The sequence below is a fragment of the Tachypleus tridentatus genome, chromosome 2 (assembly GCF_004210375.1).
Source record: "Tachypleus tridentatus isolate NWPU-2018 chromosome 2, ASM421037v1, whole genome shotgun sequence".
Classification (NCBI taxonomy): Eukaryota; Metazoa; Arthropoda; class Merostomata; order Xiphosura; family Limulidae; genus Tachypleus; species Tachypleus tridentatus.
Window position 1 is genome coordinate 138,596,861 of NC_134826.1, and position 21,873 is coordinate 138,618,733.

Genomic DNA, 21,873 nt, shown 5'->3' on the forward strand with positions numbered 1-21,873 from the left:
TTAATTATAATTATTTCTCTAATAAAAAATCTGTCAAACAGAGGATATAAAAAGAAAGAATGATATTACATAGCAATCGAAATGTTGTATGTCTAATTTAGTTAGGCCCCGGCATGGCCAGATGGTTAAGGCACTCAACTTGTACTCCGAGGGTCGTGGGTTCGAATTTTTGTCACACTAAACATGCCCGCCCTTTCAGACGTGGGGACGTTATAATGTGACAGTCAATTTCACTATTCGTTGGTAAAAGAGTAGCCCAAGAGTTGGCAGTAAGTGGTGATGGTTAGCTGCCTTCCCTCTAATCTTACACTAATAAATTAGGGACGGCTAGCGCAGGTAGTCTTGTAGCTCTGCGCGAAATTCAAACCAAAACAAACAAATTTACTTTTAGGTGTTTTACCCATAATACATTTACCAACAACATTAACCACAACCTGTTCTTTAATAACACAACTCATGAGCTCGTGTTCTTTGTTTAAAAGTTGTCTTTAATATTTTAACGATTGTTGTCAATTAACAGGAGAATATAAATTATTTGTAAGTAAAAACAAATATCTGAGAGGTAGTTTATTTGATTGTTTTCTAGAATTTCACGCAAAGCTACACAAGAGCTATCTGCGCTAGCCGTTCCTAATTTAGCAGTGTAAGACTAGAAGGAAGGTAGCTAGTCATCACCACCCATAACCAACTCTTGGGCTACTCTCTTACCAGCTAATTGTGGGATTGACCACTACATTATAACGCCCCACGGCTGAAAGGGCGAGCGTGTTTGGTGTGAAGGGGGATTCGAACCCGCGACCCTCGGATTACGAGTTGAATGCCTTAACCACCTGGCCATGCCAGTGCTCTGAGAGGTAGAAAAGAAACCATATTCTGATTGGTCAAGTAATATTAAGGTATTTTTTCAAATAAAAAAGACGAAAGTATTAACCTTCTTACTGATTAAAATCATTCATTTCGAAATTACATGTTTGTTCTATATTCAACTGAATATCTTCACAGTTTCACTCAGGATTGCCTGTCATTTCCACCGTATGAATCCAAAGCTCAATACAGTAAAAATGTCTACTATTTTATCTTTGTCCGTGTTTATAAAAATACGATAAGAAAGTCTTGTTCCAAAGACAAAGAAACAAACCTATCGTTGATGTCATGTTCCCAAAGAACATTCCCTTGCTGATTCGGAGTATCATAGACGTCTTCCCCACCGCTGCATCTCCAATAAAAACCACTTTGTACGTTCTATCTGGTGGTCCAGTGGGTTCAAAACTGTCACTGTCACCTGCAATTTGCTCTCTCACCTCTTTCAGCTTCTTGAGCTGGGACTGACCCTTCCCACCCGCAATAGTAGGTTGTTCTGTTGGCTTTTCACGATCTCCAATATCCCTAGTAATGTCCGAACAAATCTGAGGACCAGGAGAAAGAATTTTATTGGGTCTGACTTGACTCCATTCGAATGAAAATCGAGGTGTTGGAACACGTGTATCAGGTGCTGGTGTACTAGATACTTGAGGTCGAGAGTAGCTGAAAAACACAAGACTTATTTTATTTACCATAACTTAATCACTAATTTCGTCGAACTCCGCAAGAACTCTGTAGATGGCATCACGCATCTGTATAACTACTTAAATATGTATTTTAGGAATTTAAACAACATGAAAAGTCCAGAGTCCAATTTGAACTTTAAAATTTGACAAGTTAAGTCAATCGAATCTCACTTCCAACGAGGTTTTTTTTTAAATATTTACGGAAAACAATGTTTGTACTTTCTCAATTATACACATACATACACAGAAACACATAAAAAATACAGTATACGGCAACTGATATAACAAACCACATCTGTTCTTAACTAGAAACATGTATTTATACCAACTGGTTCACATTTGGTGAGCATTTAAAAATATCTTTCGTGCATACGACGAACTTGTCCCAGAACTCATGATTTAAAAGTCACAGGTTAAACATCTGCACGGCTGTGTGTATGTTTATACATATGTTAGAAAACTTTCGTGTTTCTGGTATCACAACCACGACTCCAATGTAATGATTAAAACCCACCTTTCAGGCTTAGAATCCACATTCCATAATTGTTTCAAGTTCAAAGCCTCATTAAATGTGGTTCCTCCTTCTGACTGGACGCCTGTATTATAGTACTTTCGTTGTAGTTTGTTTTCCAAAACGTCGCTCTAAAATAATGTCATAAATTGAAAATTGGATACATATCAAGAATATTTGATTGTAAGGGTACGTTAATTACAATAAACGTATATGTAAATGTCTTATACTCGTGTAATAATGAACGTCTTATTCCAACTTAAATATGTATTTTAGGAATTTAAACAACAACAATCAGCACTCATTTTAACCCCTGGAACAAAGGTTATACAAATGTCGATAAAGATGTGTGAGGTTAAACAGAACGTAAATAAAACATACGATAAAGAAAATACCAAATCCTTTTCCGTAACCCACACACGAGTACACAACCCGGTATTCTATTCACATTCTATTGGATGTACACATTCTATTCACAAATGGTATTACTACTGCAATAACAACACACTTTTAATAAGATCCACTGTTAGCTTACTTCTGTGTTTTTAACAAAGACTGGAATATTCTGCAAGTCTGATTGAATTTGTGGCTCGAAATAAGTTGTTATGTTCTGTGAGGCGCTTTTCTCACTACTGGACTGTGTATAGATACAAGACGTCGAATCTTTCCTTGTATGGATGGAAGAAGTCGAATCTTTCGTTGTACTTGACCAAACTTTCCTCTCAAGACTCTCATTGTCCTCATCCACGTCTTCCTCGATGTAATCACTGGCAGACTCGAATGGATCTTGGATCGTCGAAAATCCACTGTCTGAAGAAACAAAATTTCTGACTAGCTGCTGTATGTTTCTGGTTTATATAAAACTTTTCAGCAGAGATGTATTTTTTTAGACGTGTTATGCTTCTTGACGTTTGATGAACTTTAAAAAAATGTCGTATTAAACAAACATCCAATAAATAAAAAAAATTGTAAAAGACTTAAAATACGTTACACTCTGATCCGAGAACATCAGTGTATATTATGTGTATATATATGTCAATGATAATTGGATAGATAAATACAACAAAAGAAACACAAATCCTGTGTTGATAAAGAAACAGCACCCCCCCACTTGGGTTACTCTTTTACCAACGAAAAGTGGATTTGACTGTCGTATTATAATGTCCCTTCGGTTGAAAGGGTGAACATGTTTCATGTAACCGGGACTTGACTGAAGTAACAAATCACGATGTATAGTTTTGTGTTAAGACAGCGACACTAACTCCATTGAAAATACTTTTACCATTCGATAATAGTTTAAACTTTTTTTTCATTTATTGTAAAAATCAAAATACTTTTAGATTATTTTATACTTTTAAAAACACCATGGCAGTAATATTGAGATTGTTTCCGTTTATTTGTTAGGCACAAAGCTAAGCTAATAATTAAAAATGCCTAATAGATTAGTACCACTAATAATGAAAAATCTTCCTTAAAGGCAAGATATAATCCAAAATGTCCCTCGCTGGCACAGCAGTAAGTATACGGATTTACAACGCTAAAATCAGGAGTTCGATTTACCTTGGTGGACTCAGCAGATAGCCTGATGTGAATTTGCTGTACAAAAACACACATACTATAAAATATATTCTGAATGTTTACAAAAAATTCACGTTGTGGGTGTTAAAAATTAAAATCAAATTTGTAACAGTCTGTTGGGTAATAATTAACAAAGACTCCACGTAGTAGCCCCTCCCCCCAAAAAAAAGGTAGCGTAATATCCCGTAAAACTGAAAGAAAAAATGTATAGGCTGTTTACCCATGTCATCTCCTAAACTGTCCAGTTTATAATTATCATCGTTTGTACCGGCAGACGTCAGCGACATCTGTTGATACTTGGCGATATCGAGGGAATACTCCTCTTCTGTGCCTCTGGAGGGCCTGAAGAAAATATTTTAAAATTTAAATTGAACTGAAACAACTAAAGAATTTTCTACTAAAATTTAAGAATTCTTCATTTTAACGATTAATAGGAAACTATCTATATATTTATATTCAAAACAACCAATTAAAAACCACCTGCTCTTTACGTTAACAAAGTAGTATCTAAATATATTGTTGGTCGCATTATTAATATCCACTAAATCTTATAAGAGATTTTTACCATTGTTTTGGTTTCACAAACTCCATGGGGGCTTTATCAGCCTGAATGTAGTCCCCAATAACGGATCCTCGCTTCCCGAAATTTCCATACGTAATTTGCTGAAAACAGAATAAACGTATATGAGTTATATAGAACGCCAAAAATATTAATAATAAGTGAACAGTTTTAAAAATATACGTATCAAGTGAATTTAGAAGTGCATATATCTTCAAATGTGACAAACGTACAGATAACCGGTAAATAATGCCAGCAACCTACATGTAATCAGCACGTAAAATGTAATAGTAACGTACATGTAACAGTATACAAATGTGTGGTTAACTCAGAAGACAGACATGGCTTTGGAATGTCAATTACACTCATACAATATTTCAAAGAAGTTGATGAGTTTGTTTTGAATTTTTCGCAAAGCTATTCGAGGGCTATCTGCGCTAGCCGTCCCTAATTTAGCAGTTTAAGACTAAAGAGAAGGCGGCTATTCATCACCACCCACCGCCAACTCTTGGGCTACTCTTTTACCAACGACTATTTGGATTGACCGTCACATTATATCGCCCCTACGGCTGAAAGGGCGAGCATATTTGGTATGATAGGGATTCGAACCCACGGATTACTAGTCGAGTGCTTTAACCACCTGTCCATGCCAGGCTACAAATGCATTACCTTGGATAATTAGCTTAACGGAATTTGATATCTAAATATTGTTTCTACAGTTAGATAGTCAACCTATCAACATCTGGCACTTAAATGTTTTAGCAACATGTTATAAAAGGGGTGAAACTGTCAAAGAAGCCATATTTTAGATACATTGGATAACCATATATTAGGTTTCACTCGGCATCGCATGTTTAAAATCTTCAACTCGATTGTTGCTGACAACAATTTCAAGTAATTCGTTAAAACTACTAATACCTTATTCGACATTTAGGATCTGAATCATTCGGTGTGATGAAATGCTAGCAAACACTGGTTAAAACAATTAATACATTGTTTGAGCTGTTTGTTTACAAGTTGGTACTACGTTATAAATGGTTAAGTTCGTTATATCAAATTAATTTTGAATATATGAATCAGCCATTCACGGACAACCACATCTGATACGGCGTGGCGGTAGAAGGGGAGGTATCAGAACTACATGTTCGCGTTTCTCTGTGTTACGTAGGTTGTATAATGCCACCGAAAATAGATCACTTTTGGGAGGGGTACGTATTAACCTTCTTAAATGTACTATATGCATACACTGAAATAATTAGCATGTGATCAGATCGGGAAAACAGAATTTCGAAGACAGAGGTGCCTTAATAAAGTGAGAAAAAAATAATATGGATCAGTTTTGGGTGCCAGGACAAATCAGAAAGAGATCTGCAATAAGTCGTGCCACAGTTCTGGTAAACAAAGTGTGGCATCATGTGACAGGTAAGAATCCATGAACACAAATGCTAATTGCAAAAGCCGAAATATACTTCAAGTATTAGTACGCAACATAATCAAGTAAAGTTTCCGTCTGAAAATTAGGTCAACAGGGTATAAGGTATTTGTGTTTTCCCTTAAGAACGCGTGCCTAGTAGAATGAAATATGCATTCATACTACTCAAGTCGATGTACGCAGCACATGTGTATTTCTGCGCGATCAGACTGCTGAAATAGACGCTAGGAAGTCATCATTTTTGCACACTAGCTAAATTACGGAAAGCGTGAAGGGAAAAGTGGTTTCCTTTGAACACGACAGGTTGGCAACAGAGGTTTATTGCAATGAAAACCACGCTTCAGAGCTAGTGCCAAGTCGCACCTTGGTCAGATGGTATGGTCACATGGACAGTAATGATGTGATTTGTCTTTCAAATGGTTTTAATGTAATACGTTCAATCCTCTGTACAATCACTGCATAATTCCTAAAAAAACTATTATCTTCTATTATTCATTAAAGACCTAATTTTCATATCTTACTTTATTAGAAGGCTTAGCTCCTATATCTAATAGCTCCCTTAGAGCATCGTTTGTGTCCTGAAGTCGTTTATTGGCATCGCTGTGAAAAGAAAATATAAAAGGGTTATTTATACACACACACAAAGATTCGTTTGTGTCGACAATACGTTATATAAGAAATGTGTAAGAAGGATTTGATATAGATATCAAAATAAACTGATATTAAAGTAAGCAATTATTCAAACTGTCATATAAAACAGGTAAAAATACGATATTACATTATCTGTGATAAACCTTTAATATTTACGTTAGGTACAAGTTATTTTATTTACCTTATGAAAAGTAACAAAAGTGAATAGTTTTAATAATGTTGAGACATCAAGTAACTGAATCACGTCACTTCTAATGTGATAACTAACTTATTTTACATGTTATCACATCAGCCAATCTATCCTACAATATACCACACTTATTCATATATTTTACATGTTATCACATCAGTCAATCTATCCAACAATATACCACACTTAATCATATATTTTACGTTATCACATCAGTCAATCTATCCAACAATATACCAGACATAATCATATATTTTACGTTATCAAATCAGTCAATCTATCCAACAATATACCAGACTTAATCATATATTTTACATGTTATCACATCAATCAATATATGCAACAATATACCACACTTAATCATATATTTTACATGTTATCACATCAGTGAATCTATCCTACAATATACAACACTTAATCATATATTTTACATGTTATCACATCAGTCAATCTATCCAACAATATACCACACTTAATCACATATTTTACATGTTATCACATCAATCAATCTATCCAACAATATACCACACTGAATCACATATTTTACATGTTATCACATCAGTCAATCTATCCTACAATATACCACACTTATTCATATATTTTACATGTTATCACATCAGTCAATCTATCCTACAATATACCACAATTATTCATATATTTTACATGTTATCACATCAGTCAATCTATCCTACAATATACCACACTTAATCATATATTTTACATGTTATCACATCACTCAATCTATCCTACAATATACCACACTTATTCATATATTTTACATGTTATCACATCAGTCAATCTATCCTACAATATACCACAATTATTCATATATTTTACATGTTATCACATCAGTCAATCTATCCTACAATATACCACACTTAATCATATATTTTACATGTTATCACATCACTCAATCTATCCTACAATATACCACACTTAATCATATATTTTACATGTTATCACATCAGTCAATCTATCCAACAATATACCACAATTATTCATATATTTTACATGTTATCACATCAGTCAATCTATCCAACAATATACCACACTTAATCATATATTTTACATGTTATCACATCAGTCAATCTATCCTACAATATACCACACTTATTCATATATTTTACATGTTATCACATCAGTCAATCTATCCTACAATATACCACAATTATTCATATATTTTACATGTTATCACATCAGTCAATCTATCCTACAATATACCACACTTATTCATATATTTTACATGTTATCACATCAGTCAATCTATCCTACAATATACCACAATTATTCATATATTTTACATGTTATCACATCAGTCAATCTATCCTACAATATACCACACTTATTCATATATTTTACATGTTATCACATCAGTCAATCTATCCAACAATATACCACACTTAATCATATATTTTACATGTTATCACATCAGTCAATCTATCCTACAATATACCACACTTATTCATATATTTTACATGTTATCACATCAGTCAATCTATCCTACAGTATACCACAATTATTCATATATTTTACATGTTATCACATCAGTCAATCTATCCAACAATATACCACAATTATTCATATATTTTACATGTTATCACATCAGTCAATCTATCCTACAATATACCACACTTAATCATATATTTTACATGTTATCACATCAGTCAATCTATCCTACAATATACAACACTTAATCATATATTTTACATGTTATCACATCAGTCAATCTATCCAACAATATACCACACTTATTCATATATTTTACATGTTATCACATCAGTCAATCTATCCTACAATATACCACAATTATTCATATATTTTACATGTTATCACATCAGTCAATCTATCCTACAATATACCACACTTATTCATATATTTTACATGTTATCACATTTAGCCAATCTATCTTACAATATGCCATAATCAATTATATAATTTACCAACTATTACGCTCAGCCAGTGTATTCAACAATATGCTACATGTTTTATGTGATACGACACTCAATCAACGTCTCGAACCAGACACCACAGTGTTATCTCACAAGATATCATACCGAGTCAAATATCTCATAAGTTCTCACCCTTAACGAATGGATCTTGCAAGACGCTACAAAACTAATGTATCTCATCAGATACGAAACTAAACCATGATGTCTTATAAGCTATCAACTCAAGACTTCTTAAACGATACAATCTGTTGTTGTACTCACTGTAACAGGCGGAGTTGTCTGTTGAGATGCTCATATTCACGCAAAACTTCCAAGTTTCGCCTCTTTTCGCTGTAAGTGAAACGTATAGCGACATAAGAACTTCTGTAAGATACAGCCATTCAGAAAGAACGAAAGTCATTTATTATCTGGAATATATTATACCACTTTAGATGTGGTTTAGGAAGCAGCATATTTCATTTTAGTTTGTAAAGTCAACCACACTGTTCGATGTTGTGGTGGCCTGCGGGCCACTGTCTGTAACATTAAAAACTAAATTCTGGTGGCCTGAGGGCCACTGTGGGTGTGTGATTAAAAATTAAGTTGTGGTGGCTTAAGGGCTACTGGCTGTGAAATTAGAAACTAGGTTGTGATGACCTAGAACCACCGGCTGTAACATTAAAACCTAAGTTGTGGTACCCTGAGAGTCACTGGCTCTGAGATTAGAAACTCAGTTGTGGTGATCTGAGGACCACTGGCTGTGATATTAGGAACTAGGTTGTGGTGATATGAGGGCTACTGGCTGTGAGATTAGAAACTAAGTTGTGGTGACCTGAGGGTCACCGGCTGTGAAGTTAGAAACTAAGACTTATTGCAAATGAGGTATACAAAACGTAAGGCTATCTGCGCTATCCGTTCCTAATTTGGCAGTGTAAGACTAGAGAGAAGGCAGCTAGTCATCACCACCCACCGCCAACTCTTGGGCTACTCTTTTACCAACGAATAGTTGGATTGACCGTCACATTATAATGCCCCCACGGCTGAAAGGGCGAATACGTTTGGTGCGACGGGGATTCGAATTCGCGACCTCTAGATTACGAGTCGAACGCCTTAACCCACCTGGCCATGCCGGGCCTATAACAATCGAAAGTTGTGAAACGAAGCAAGTCCCACAGTGACTCAGAGGCAACTTTGTGGACTTATACCTTAAAACCCGGGATTTGATACCCGTGGTTGGCACAACATTATAGCTCATTGTGTAGATTTGTTCTTAATTTCAAACAGACAAACAAACAAAATAAAGCAAAACCAAATAGTTGGAAGTAGAATTAATATTTTTATAAGCTTAACACTTTGTTCTTTACTATAACTTGAAGTTCTCTTCTCCTTATATTTTACCGTTCTTCAACTGTTATACTGTGAAAATGGGGTTCAATGGTGTCGGTCAAAGCACATTCGTGGATATTTACCCAGTAGCGGTTTGGGTTTTCATGTCAGCTTTAGCCGAACAATTGTTATTTTATGAATTTTAAAAATCGAAAACTCAGAGTTAGAGAGTATAGTCAAATTAAGAAATTGTATGATCGATGGTAGATTTTCTACAGAATCCACACAGATTTCTAGTATTTTCATAAGCAAGGCTGATGGGTGCCAGCAAGCGACACCTACAGGGCAGGCGCCTGACACTGCCGTAGAACACTAGCAGCCCGACAGACAGAAGTAAATTTTACTAATCAACTACTTAGTTATTATGTTTTAAACAATCAGAAACTCTAATAACGTGTGAAAAATTACTGTATACTATCTTATGATATTTAGATTGAAGACTTGATGGAGGTGTTTGTTAAGACCGGTGGTTCCAGTGTATCTCTGAACTTGATTTAGCTGCGAGGAAACATTCGAACACAAAAGCTTATTTATTTTATTGTTAGGCCCAAAGCTACATAATGGGCTATATATACCGTACTAACCACGGGTATCAAAACCCGGATTTCGGCGTAATAAGTCTTCAGATTTACCGCTGAGTTACTGAAGAGCAGTAAATAAAAATACATGATATTTTTACATTTAAAAAATATTTTTCACGTGAAAGATAACTTACAGCGAAACTCCTGATATTTCAATCACATTATGTTCACCGTATCTATAATACTAATATCGTATTATAAGTATAGTTTATTGTAACCTTACTTTGGCAGCTTGTTAAAGGTAATCCCATCACAACTATAGTACATGGTGTTCGGAAAGTCACTGAGCAGTTTTGTAATCATATTTTATTCAGTCTATTTCAAGCCAGCAACTGATAGCGGTGTTTAGAAACAAAATAAGAAGGATCCAGGCCTGTATTGATGCCAACGGGGGTCACTTTCAGCATTGTTTGTAATTGTCATTCATATTTAACTCCTGTATTCTATATTGAAACTTGTCTGTTAATTAAAATATAAGTGCACAGTGACTTTCCGAACACCCTGTGGTTTTAACATACAACAAATTTCGTGCGCATACATATAAACACGACACGTGTATGTTTAGAGCATATCAACATAGAAGGTGAAAATATTTGGTTGAGAAAGCTATTCGCGCCTGGTTGTATAAAGAATGTAAAATTTTGAGCATTGTTTTTCAAGTTGAAATGGAAAGTAAAACGAATTGCTCCAATGAACAATCTGGAAGTTTCTCTGTGAGTTGTAAATATATGTGTATGTGTGTTATTGGTATCATTAAGTTTATTTTCTACCTTTCTAATTCTCGGTATTTTTCCTCATATTGACTCCTCACTTGAGCAAGCTCGCTTCTCATCAAGGCCACGCAAGTCTGTGCATCCATCAAGGATATTCGTAACTGTCGATTTTCCTGAACAGCATCTTCAAGCTTTGTTAGGACTTCTGAGAGGCGACCATTTTTAGTAGTGTCTTGACTGGACTTCAGCCACGAATCAACCTGATAAACAATTTTACAGAGATTGTTTGTTTACAGTAATCCAATGCTCTCTGAAACAGAGGTTACATAGAGATTGTTTACAGTAATGTCATGTTCGCTAAAACAGAGGTTACACAGAGATTGTTTACAGTAGTCCAATGTTCTCTGAAACAGAGGTTACACAGAGATTGTTTACAGTAATCCAATGTTCTCTGAAACAGAGGTTACACAGATATTGTTTACAGTAATCCCATGTTCTCTGAAACAGAGGTTACACAGAGATTGTTTACAGTAGTCCAATGTTCTCTGAAACAGAGGTTACACAGAGATTGTTTACAGTAATCCCATGTTCTCTAAAACAGAGGTTACACAGAGATTGTTTACAGTAATGCCATGTTCGCTAAAACAGAGGTTACACAGAGATTGTTTACAGTAGTCCAATGTTCTCTGAAACAGAGGTTACACAGAGATTGTTTACAGTAATCCCATGTTCTCTAAATCAGAGGATACACAGAGATTGTTTACAGTAATCCAATGTTCTCTGAAACAGAGGTTACACAGAGATTGTTTGCAGTAATCCAATGTTCGCTAAAATAGAAGTTCCGGCTTCAAGGAAGGTTTTCACATATACATAAATATTCTGTACAGAAGCAGTAGTTTCGGAGATAATTTTATTAATCACTATAAATATAACAATAAGACGTGTTTATACTTGAGTTCTTGTGTGTGTGTTTTATATTCAAAGAACTGAGCGTTGGGAGTTTTAATTTATTATTTATATCTTCTATAAGATTCTTAGATGAGCGTTCCTAAGCCAAAGTGACTGAGGTCTTGTGATACACCCCATTAAAAGTGTTGATAGCTTCTGCTATAGGTTACTAATTATAATACAACCGAACATTTGCCAGTCAGGTAATCAGTAGATCTGTACGATACCAAAACCCAGACTGGACATAAACACATAAAAATACTTCTACACATAAAATCTTTTATAATAATAATAATAGCTAAACCTGAGCAAAAAATAGATGGATAAATATTAAAAGTAAATAAATATTTATATAAGTTTAATAAACATAATATAGTACCTGATACATTTAATCCAGTTAATTAAGTCTATTTGAACACATGTGTCAAGTTATATAACACAATATAGTTCAATTGGGATACATGTGTCAAGTTATATAACACAGTATTGGCCTATTCGGATACACGTGTCAAGTTATAAAATACAATATAAGTCTATTGGAACGAATGAGTCAAACTATATAAAACACAATATAGGTCAATTGGGATACATGTGTCAAGTTATATAACACAACAGAGGTCTACTGGGACACATGCGTCAAGTTGTATAGCACAATATAAACCTGTTGGGATACATGTGTCAAGTTATATAACACATTATGAGTCTACTGGGATACACGTGTCAAGTTATATAACGTAATATATGCCTATTGGAACACGTGTCAAGTTATATAACGTAATATCTGCCTATTGGAACACATGTGTCAAGTTATATAACGTAATATATGCCTATTGGAACACATGTGTCAAGTTATATAACACAATATAGGTCTGTTTGGATATGTGTCAGGTTATAAAAATGATGTAGGTCTATTGGGATACATGACTCATGTTATAAGACACATTAAGAAATATATTTTAAGTTTCGTACCGAAACATTATACAGTAACAAGTCTTTATTATTTGTAATAAACAAGGCTAACAAAGATTCACCAAAGATAAGTTTTAAGTTACTAATCCATTGTGTTGGTTCGAGGACCTTATATGAAGGGCAGAAATATTGTGTATTTGCTGAATTGTACATTGAATAGGAAAAAGCAGAGGGTGATAATTATCTCTGGTCAGTCAAACTGGACTCTTGTAACTAATGGAGTGCTCGGACCTTTACTTTTTAATTTTCGTTAATGAAATTAGCAGAACACCATGAGTATATTCACAAAGTTTTCTGTGTTTACATTAAAACATTGGTATTTCTAGCTGTACTAACATGTTTTACAATGATTTGTATCAGCTGGTAAGTTGGTCGAACATTTCATAAATAACGTGTGATTAGATGGGTAACAGAGTAATATGGAAGTGGACTCACTCAGTAGCGTGACTGATGAAAAGGATCTTGACGTAATGGCGGATAAGCTACTCAAGTTATAAAAGCAGTTTTCTGTTGCTAATAGTAAAGCAAAAACTGTTGTTGTTTTTTTAGAATTTATAGACATGTTGCTTAGAAGTCACGGAAGATAATTATCTCTTTATACAAATTACTAGCTAGGCTTCACTTGAGATACCTTGTATTGCTTTAGTATCCTTATTTACGAAAGAATAATGAATTATTATAGAGGGTTCAAAGAAGAACTACCAGATTGCAACCAGGAACGAATGGGTTATATTACACAAGTAGGTTAACATCTTTCTTCTTAAGAAAACAAGGGTTATAGGTGATGTTACTTAAGCTCAAAAGGCTATCGGGCATGTCTCTCTATATATATAAATATTAAAGATAATAAGCCGAGAGGACACAGATTTGGAAAAAAGAGAGACTAGTCCAGCATTATGACTGGATTTGGGAATGAACAGTCCCAATAGTTGGTGTGCAAGGATAGCTTTGAAGAGCCAAACGATCCCTTTGTGTCCTTTTGTATTAGAGACACTAACTGTTTTTAGTTACACGCTGTGTTGTTCATAATTTGAAAGCCATGGTAAGGAAACCCGCCATCTCAATAAGCCATCCGTGACTAATTCTGCCTCCTTTAAGAGCTCTCATTGTGCAAATTTGTTCGTGTACGAAAAAAAAAAAAGTTACCTTTTCAAATAAAGTCAAATGTTCTTGAAGTTCATCCATCTCGGCGTCCATCTTAAGTTTCAAAGAACGACGTTCAGCTTCTATCTCATCTTGGGCCTAAAACAAAGAACTCATCTGAGATTTGGAAGATCTCACACACGCATATCAGAGTGGGTTTAGCGAATAGTTTTCTCAGCTGTACAATATAATTATTCATGTCAGAAAATAGTTAGTTTTGACGTCAGTCAAACGTACTTAAAGAAGACTCGGTAGAAAAAGTTGAATATTTAGAATTTAATTTCTGTAACTCAACTCCAGACGACAAAATAACTAAGTCTTTCTTATTTGTAAAACTTAGGTTCATGTTAACCTTTATTGACGGAAATATTTTCATATCATTATCAGTTATACAAAGAGTCCTTAGAACAAATAACAGTCTTGAGTCATGACGATTACCTCTGAAGAATAAACATTTTTCTCTCTCTACCTAAACTCAGACTCGAGTATCACACGTAAGTCTTACTTGTTTTTTTACTCGTAACTCCACGTCTTTCATGTGACTATCCAGTTCTTCTTCCAATCTGTGAAGATGTTTCTCGTGTTCTTTCTTCTCCCTAAAGAGTGATATTTCCATGTGTGACATATTTGTTGTAATCAGTCAGTGGACATTTGACATCTCCAAAACAGTTAATTGATATTTTGAATTTTATTCTTGGAAGAGACAAAACATACACAAACTTACATATAGGTCGGTGGTGAGAATCATATCAAAATACAATTTGAAATGTAATATTTCCATATTTAACAGTTTAATATCAAATGTAGTTTCTATGAGAGACTTTATAAAAACGTATAAGTATGGTGACTCGAATAGACATGACACAAGTTATATGTATGGATATGATTAAAAGACATATATATATGTCTACTGACTTAAATAAATACATGTTTAGTTTATAACAAGTAACGAGAATTACTTTAAATTTACTCAACTTATTATCGAAACTGTGTCTTAACCTTACACATAAACAATTTCTCAACTTATGGTTTTCCAGATGGCTAAATGTATCCAACAAACCCAGTCAATACGTCAAATAAAAATCCATATTCACAGGTGATCGTACGTCAACCACACTGTTTATTATAATAATATAACTGGAGAATATTGTTCCGATAAACGTAAAACTCGAACAAACATTAATTACAAAAAGTGAGTTTCTTCATAACTGGAAGCTTATTCAAACATGAATTATCTGAAGGACTTATCACGAAGCCTTGTCACAAGATTTCGGTCGTGGTAAGCGTGAAGATGACATGCCAGTCACTTCTCTGTTACTGCTTTTGTTGTGAGTATTGTTTATCGGGATAATTCTTGACTATTTTGATTGACAACAGCAGTAACTCATGAAATATATAAATATATTTCTATTTCAAAGGTTACCTTGACTCGATAAATCGACTCCCACGTATATATTGTATCTCGTTTCAGAGTAACTCAGTCATGACTATCCTTTTAAACTTAGTAGGCAGAGGTCAGTCAACAACATGCGTTTGAATAAAGAAACAAAATATTTGCTGTTGGATATTTGAACACATCACATTTCAACACTGATGAAACATTACTTAAATTCGAAATTTTCTTAGGGTATCAATCTTTCCAAGTAAGCGATTTCTACACAATGTTATTATTATTCAAGTGATTGTAAAAACATGAAATTTTGTTCGGATAAAGAAAACTGATGTAGTTTCGTGACTAAAATGAGCAGAAAACTGAATCCACTGTGATTAAACTCAACAACTCTTCTATGATACATTATTGAATACATGTTTTTAGATAATCAAACCCTCACAGTTGTTTATGACTTATCTGGAAAAGCACGTGGCCTTGTAAACGAATTTAAAACTTCAACATTGAGTTTTTAAGAGAAAGGCTATGATTAATCTTGAATTAAAACTATCAATAACCTCTACAGTTGTAGTATTAATTAGACCTGTGTTTATTTCCGTTAACAAAAGATGAATGGATTTCCAACATTAACTTTCCTTTGATGAAACTTGTGGCTAAATGTCACTGTTTAGCCCTACTTAACAAGCTAATTTGAGCCGTGGTTTTTCTTGAACTCAGCATGTCACATTTCACCCCAATACAGAGGTCGATATAGGTTACTGTTTTATCCAAATTAGCGGTCTGACTGAGTCATTTTATAATCCCACTTTAGACAGGAGTGTATAGGGTCATCGTCACTTAAATTCAGCGTACCAGTCGAACTGATATTTCATTCGATTCAGTAGGCTAACTGAGCCAATGTTTCACTCCATTTTGACAAGATGAACGGGTTATAGTAGGCTAACTGAGCCAATGTTTCACTTCAATTTGACAAGATAAACGGGTTACAGTAGGCTAACTGAGCCAATGTTTCACTCCATTTTGACAAGATGAACGGGTTATAGTAGGCTAACTGAGCCAATGTTTCACTCCATTTTGACAAGATGAACGGGCTATAGTAGGCTAACTGAGCCAATGTTTCACTCCATTTTGACAAGATGAACGGGTTATAGTAGGCTAACTGAGCCAATGTTTCACTCCAATTTGACAAGATAAAAGGGTTATATAGGCTAACTGAGCCAATGTTTCACTCCAATTTGACAAGATGAAAGGGTTATAGTAGGCTAACTGAGCCAATGTTTCACTCCAATTTGACAAGATGAAAGGGTTACAGTTTCACCTTCAACTCAGAAGGTCGATTAAGTCACTTTACTTTAAACTCAACAAAGTGTTTGAGCTAAACACTCAGTCTTGGACAAAACAATATCAAAATGAGTGCTCCTAACAACTAAAGTTTAACGTATCAAAGTTTACCTTTTCCAAGAGTGCTCCTAACAACTAAAGTTTAATGTATCAATGTTTACCTTTTCCAAGAGTGCTCCTAACAACTAAAGCTTAACGTATCAAAGTTTACCTTTTCCAAGAGTGCTCCTAACAACTAAAGTTTAACGTATCAAAGTTTATCTTTTCCAAGAGTGCTCCTAACAACTAAAGTATAACGTATCAAAGTTTACCTTTTCCAAGAGTGCTCCTAACAACTAAAGCTTAACGTATCAATGTTTACCTTTTCCAAGAGTGCTCCTAACAACTAAAGCTTAACGTATCAATGTTTACCTTTTCCAAGAGTGCTCCTAACAACTAAAGTTCAAGGTATTAACGTTTACCTTTTCCAAGAACTTTCCAGTTGCTCATTTTCTTTCTGAAGGTTTCTGACGTTTTCAAGCAAATCGCCAATAACTGTTTCAAAATATGAAACTAGATGTGGACGCTCAGAGCTCTGAAGCACCTTATACAAATCTAGAAGCTTCTCTTCGCTAAAGAAAAAAACAACAACAAAAGAAGTGAAGTTGTAATTCAAACCCAGAGACCAAGTAAAACATTTTATTTTTATTTACATTTTATCCACTGAATAATTCCTTTAATTTTAAATAATCGACAATAAATCCGCCAATGCAACATTTTTATCTATTTTTTGCTTGTTGTAAAGAGCAAAGCTGTACAATGATGCATCTGCGCATGCCCACCACACGAATCAAACTCGAATTTTAATGTTATTACAATTTCCGAAACTAACAGCTGTTCTATGAAGGGATGTTTCTACAATTTCATTGAATATAAAATGAGCAAGTAAAAACTATAAGATTGCAAAATAAAACTATATAATCAAGAAAGGTAAAGAAAGGAAAATTACTAAAAAGATCCATCTAAACACTTGATTGGTAATATATATTAAATCTATAATTACTATAACACCTGATTGGTGATATATATTAAATCTGTAATTACTATAACACCTGATTGGTGATATATATTAAATCTGTAATTACTATAACACCTCTTTGGTGATACATATTAAATCTGTAATCACTATAATACCTGATTGGTGATATATATTAAATCTATAATTACTATAACACCTGATTGGTGATATATATTAAATCTATAATTACTATAACACCTGATTGGTGATATATGTTAAATCTATAATTTACTACAACATCTGATTGGTGATATATGTTAAATCTATAATTACTACAACACCTGATTGGTGATATATGTTAACTCTATAATTAATATAACACCTGATTTGTGATATATTTTAAATCTATAATTACTATAAGAAAGTTTGCGCAATAACGTACTTAAAATTGAAGAACACGAATACAGCCAACTAAGTGCCCCTTGTCACAGTGGTATGTCTGTATAATTATAACGCTAGAAACCAGGTTTCGATACCCGTAGAGGTCAGATCACAGATATCTATTTTTATAGCTTTGTGTTTAACTACAAAAATAACTAATTTCCTTTTCTCATTATGTTTACTATAAGACAGTATTGTCAGACCTATGCCATTTTAAACACTACATTCTATATCTACTATATTGGGGTTTTTCAAGAATTAGAAAAGGGTATAATGGTAGTATTTCATCTACACTATATTCACCATATCCATTGTCAACGTTCATCTAGGCTGACTGAGGTACAATAAACACGATATTGGTCGGAACACTATTTATGTAACACATTTACCACAGAAAAAATTGTTACAGTGCGAACGGACTCTTCTGCTTTCATAACATTATAACAAGTAGTTGTTACTATAATTAATTATAACCACACATTATGAACCTGGAAAAGATGTCCGCGCCATGACAGCATTTATTTTATTTTTTGTTTAGTATTGTTCATGTATTTCAATAATTAATACAGCAGTTACGTTAGTTTTCAAATACATATTACTATTTGTTTTATTAAGTATTCGAATTTTCTTTAAAGTCCAAGTCCATAACTTCATGGCCAGCTACGAATTGTAATAATTTCTGCTGATAACTGGTCTACGAAAAGTTCATAGCTAGCTGTCGATTTCGGTAGTTATTGTCTTTGAGAGAGTAATCAAATAATTAACCCTAGTTTCTGATAGAATGCATTTATTAATCTTGTAAATTGTATAGGAAATTGATGTCTATGACTTTTGACGAAACAGTGACAACTTTTATAATTTCGAATGGATAGTTCTACAATAATATTTAGTTTGAAATGACCAGCTGTGATAAGAGTGATAAGTTTAAAAAATAAAATAAAACCTCTACTTCAATGGAAAACGTAAGTTTTCTGGCACTTGTTTAATTTTTATAGCCAACAAAGCTATAAAGTATTTTAAGTTTTATCAGCTGATAATAATGGATCAGTTAGCTCCGAGAAGGCGTTGCTTACAACAGTCCTAGAAGGATTGTTTGTTTTGTTTCGAATTTCACGCAAAACTACACGAGGGCTATCTGTGCTAGCCGTCCCTAATTTAGTAGTGTAAAACTGGAGGGAAGACAGCTATTCATCACCACCCACTGCCAACTGTCAGGCTACTCTTTAACCAACGAATAGTGGGATTGACCGTGACTTTATAATGCCCCCTATGACTAAAAGGGCGAGCATGTTTGGTGTGACGGGGATTCGAACCTGCTTCTAGGAGGCAAAAAACAAATATTACTAATTTTTTTTATTGGGAAGAATATCCACACGAATAAAAGGTGTGAGGATAATGAAGTTGTTTTTCTTCTGGTGTTTTAATTTTCTTATAGTTTGAACGTTCTCTGCAGTACATTGTTAACGACACTTGAAATGATGACGTATTTCGTACCTACACACGCCCTGAACACATTCAACTAAACAAAAGAAAAAATAACCCGTTGCCAAATTATTTTAAAATAACCTCCAACGAGGAAACTGCTACTATTTTTTAATATGATTGTAGATGAGAACATTTTGGAAGAGTATCTCGTGGTAAAAAAAAAATAGAAAAAAATTCTGAAAGAAAACTTGAATTTAATAAAATGGATCCACGTGTGTGTGTGTTTTTCTCTTATAGCAGTACAACCAGGGACAAGACGGATCTATTGAAGAGTACTACCAGGGACAAGACGGATCTATTGAAGCGTACTACCAGGGACAAGACGGATCTATTGAAGCGTACTACCAGGGACAAGACGGATCTATTGAAGAGTACTACCAGGGACAAGACGGATCTATTGAAGCGCACTACCAGGGACAAGACGGATCTATTGAAGCGTACTACCAGGGACAAGACGGATCTATTGAAGAGTACTACCAGGGACAAGACGGATCTATTGAAGCGTACTACCAGGGACAAGACGGATCTATTGAAGCGTACTACCAGGGACAAGACGGATCTATTGAAGCGTACAACCAGGGACAAGACGGACCTATTGAAGCGTACTACCAGGGACAAGACGGATCTATTGAAGTGTACAACCAGGGACAAGACGGACCTATTGAAGCGTACTACCAGGGACAAGACGGATCTATTGAAGCGTACTACCAGGGACATGACGGATCTATTGAAGCGTACAACCAGGGACAAGACGGATCTATTGAAGCGTACTACCAGGGACAAGACGGATCTATTGAAGCACTACTTTTTAACAGCAAGTATTACTACAAAAGTCGCTGATTGCTGGTAACTGCTAAAAATAAATAGCTGATAACTAACTCTCTTAAACTTTTTTGTTCAACCTTTATAATAGCTATATGGTTTTGAATGTTTAAGTTGTTAAACTGTCATATATTTACTACTCATAATTTTGTTTTATAAAATGCCTAACGAGACAAAAATGGGTATGATATAAAACTACAATGACCACAATATTCTGTGAAGTTATGTGCGTAAATACATTAAAGCACGATCCCTTAACTTGCTTTCTTCACACATTTCAATTCAACTTTCAACTTATTCAAATTCCTGTCCTAATGCTACGTGAATGACAGGACTTCTGTAGACTGTCTTTACGCTAATGCGTTAAACTTGTAATTTTAAACAAATTTCTGAAATCGTTTTTATTGTTGTTTTATAAACTTAAAGTTACACAATGGGCTATCTGTGCTCTGCTCATTACTAGTATCGAAATTGGATTTTCAGCTCCAACTTCACAGACTTATCGCTAAGTCACGGGTGTGTGTACGTGGGGGGTAGGAGGGTTTGGATCAGTACTGAAGATAATACATTTATGTGGGGGGTAAGAGGGTTTGGATCAGTACTGAATACAATACATTTATGTGGGGGGTAAAAGAATTTAGATCAGTACTGAAGATAATACATTTATGTGGGGGTAGGAGGGTTTGGATCAGTACTGAAGATAATACATTTATGTGGGGGTAGGAGGTTTGAATCAGTACTGAAGATAATACATTTATGTGGGGGAGGAGGGTTTGAATCAGTACTGAAGATAATACATTTATGTGGGGGGAGGAGGGTTTGGATCAGTACTGAAGATAATACATTTATGTGGGGGTAGGAGGGTTTGGATCAGTACTGAAGATAATACATTTATGTGGGGGTAGGAGGGTTTGGATCAGTACTGAAGATAATACATTTATGTGGAGGGTAGGAGGGTTTGGATCAATACTGAAGATAATACATTTATGTGGGGGTAGGAGGGTTTGGATCAGTACTGAAGATAATACATTTATGTGGGGGTAGGAGGGTTTGAATCAGTACTGAAGATAATACATTTATGTGGGGGTAGGAGGGTTTGGAGCAGTACTGAAGATAATACATTTTAGTTCAACCTCGTGAAAGTTAACCGAGATGTTTGAGAAAGCAGATTGGTAGCAATGTTGGTTTTGCCTGTATTTTGTCTTTAAGATATAAGTCCTTGAGTCAGTATCATGATGTCATTAATAATTTAATATCAAAC

The 21,873-nt window shown here is 34.6% G+C and overlaps 1 protein-coding gene across 3 annotated transcripts in view; it reads right to left on the reverse strand.

The window, feature by feature from the left end:
* Positions 1-21,873, reverse strand: part of LOC143245222 (ras and EF-hand domain-containing protein-like) — a 71,677-nt gene that overhangs the window by 35,433 nt on the left and 14,371 nt on the right. For all 3 annotated transcript variants that reach the window (XM_076491335.1, XM_076491336.1, XM_076491337.1), the window contains exons 3-13: positions 17,329-17,478; positions 14,642-14,732; positions 14,140-14,235; positions 11,134-11,336; positions 8,679-8,747; positions 6,149-6,227; positions 4,202-4,299; positions 3,857-3,978; positions 2,594-2,868; positions 2,062-2,189; positions 1,139-1,524 (exon numbers count right to left, since the gene is read on the reverse strand). In XM_076491335.1, the coding sequence (XP_076347450.1) occupies positions 1,139-1,524; positions 2,062-2,189; positions 2,594-2,868; positions 3,857-3,978; positions 4,202-4,299; positions 6,149-6,227; positions 8,679-8,747; positions 11,134-11,336; positions 14,140-14,235; positions 14,642-14,732; positions 17,329-17,478 (1,697 nt within the window). The remainder of the gene's footprint in view (positions 1-1,138; positions 1,525-2,061; positions 2,190-2,593; positions 2,869-3,856; positions 3,979-4,201; positions 4,300-6,148; positions 6,228-8,678; positions 8,748-11,133; positions 11,337-14,139; positions 14,236-14,641; positions 14,733-17,328; positions 17,479-21,873) is intronic.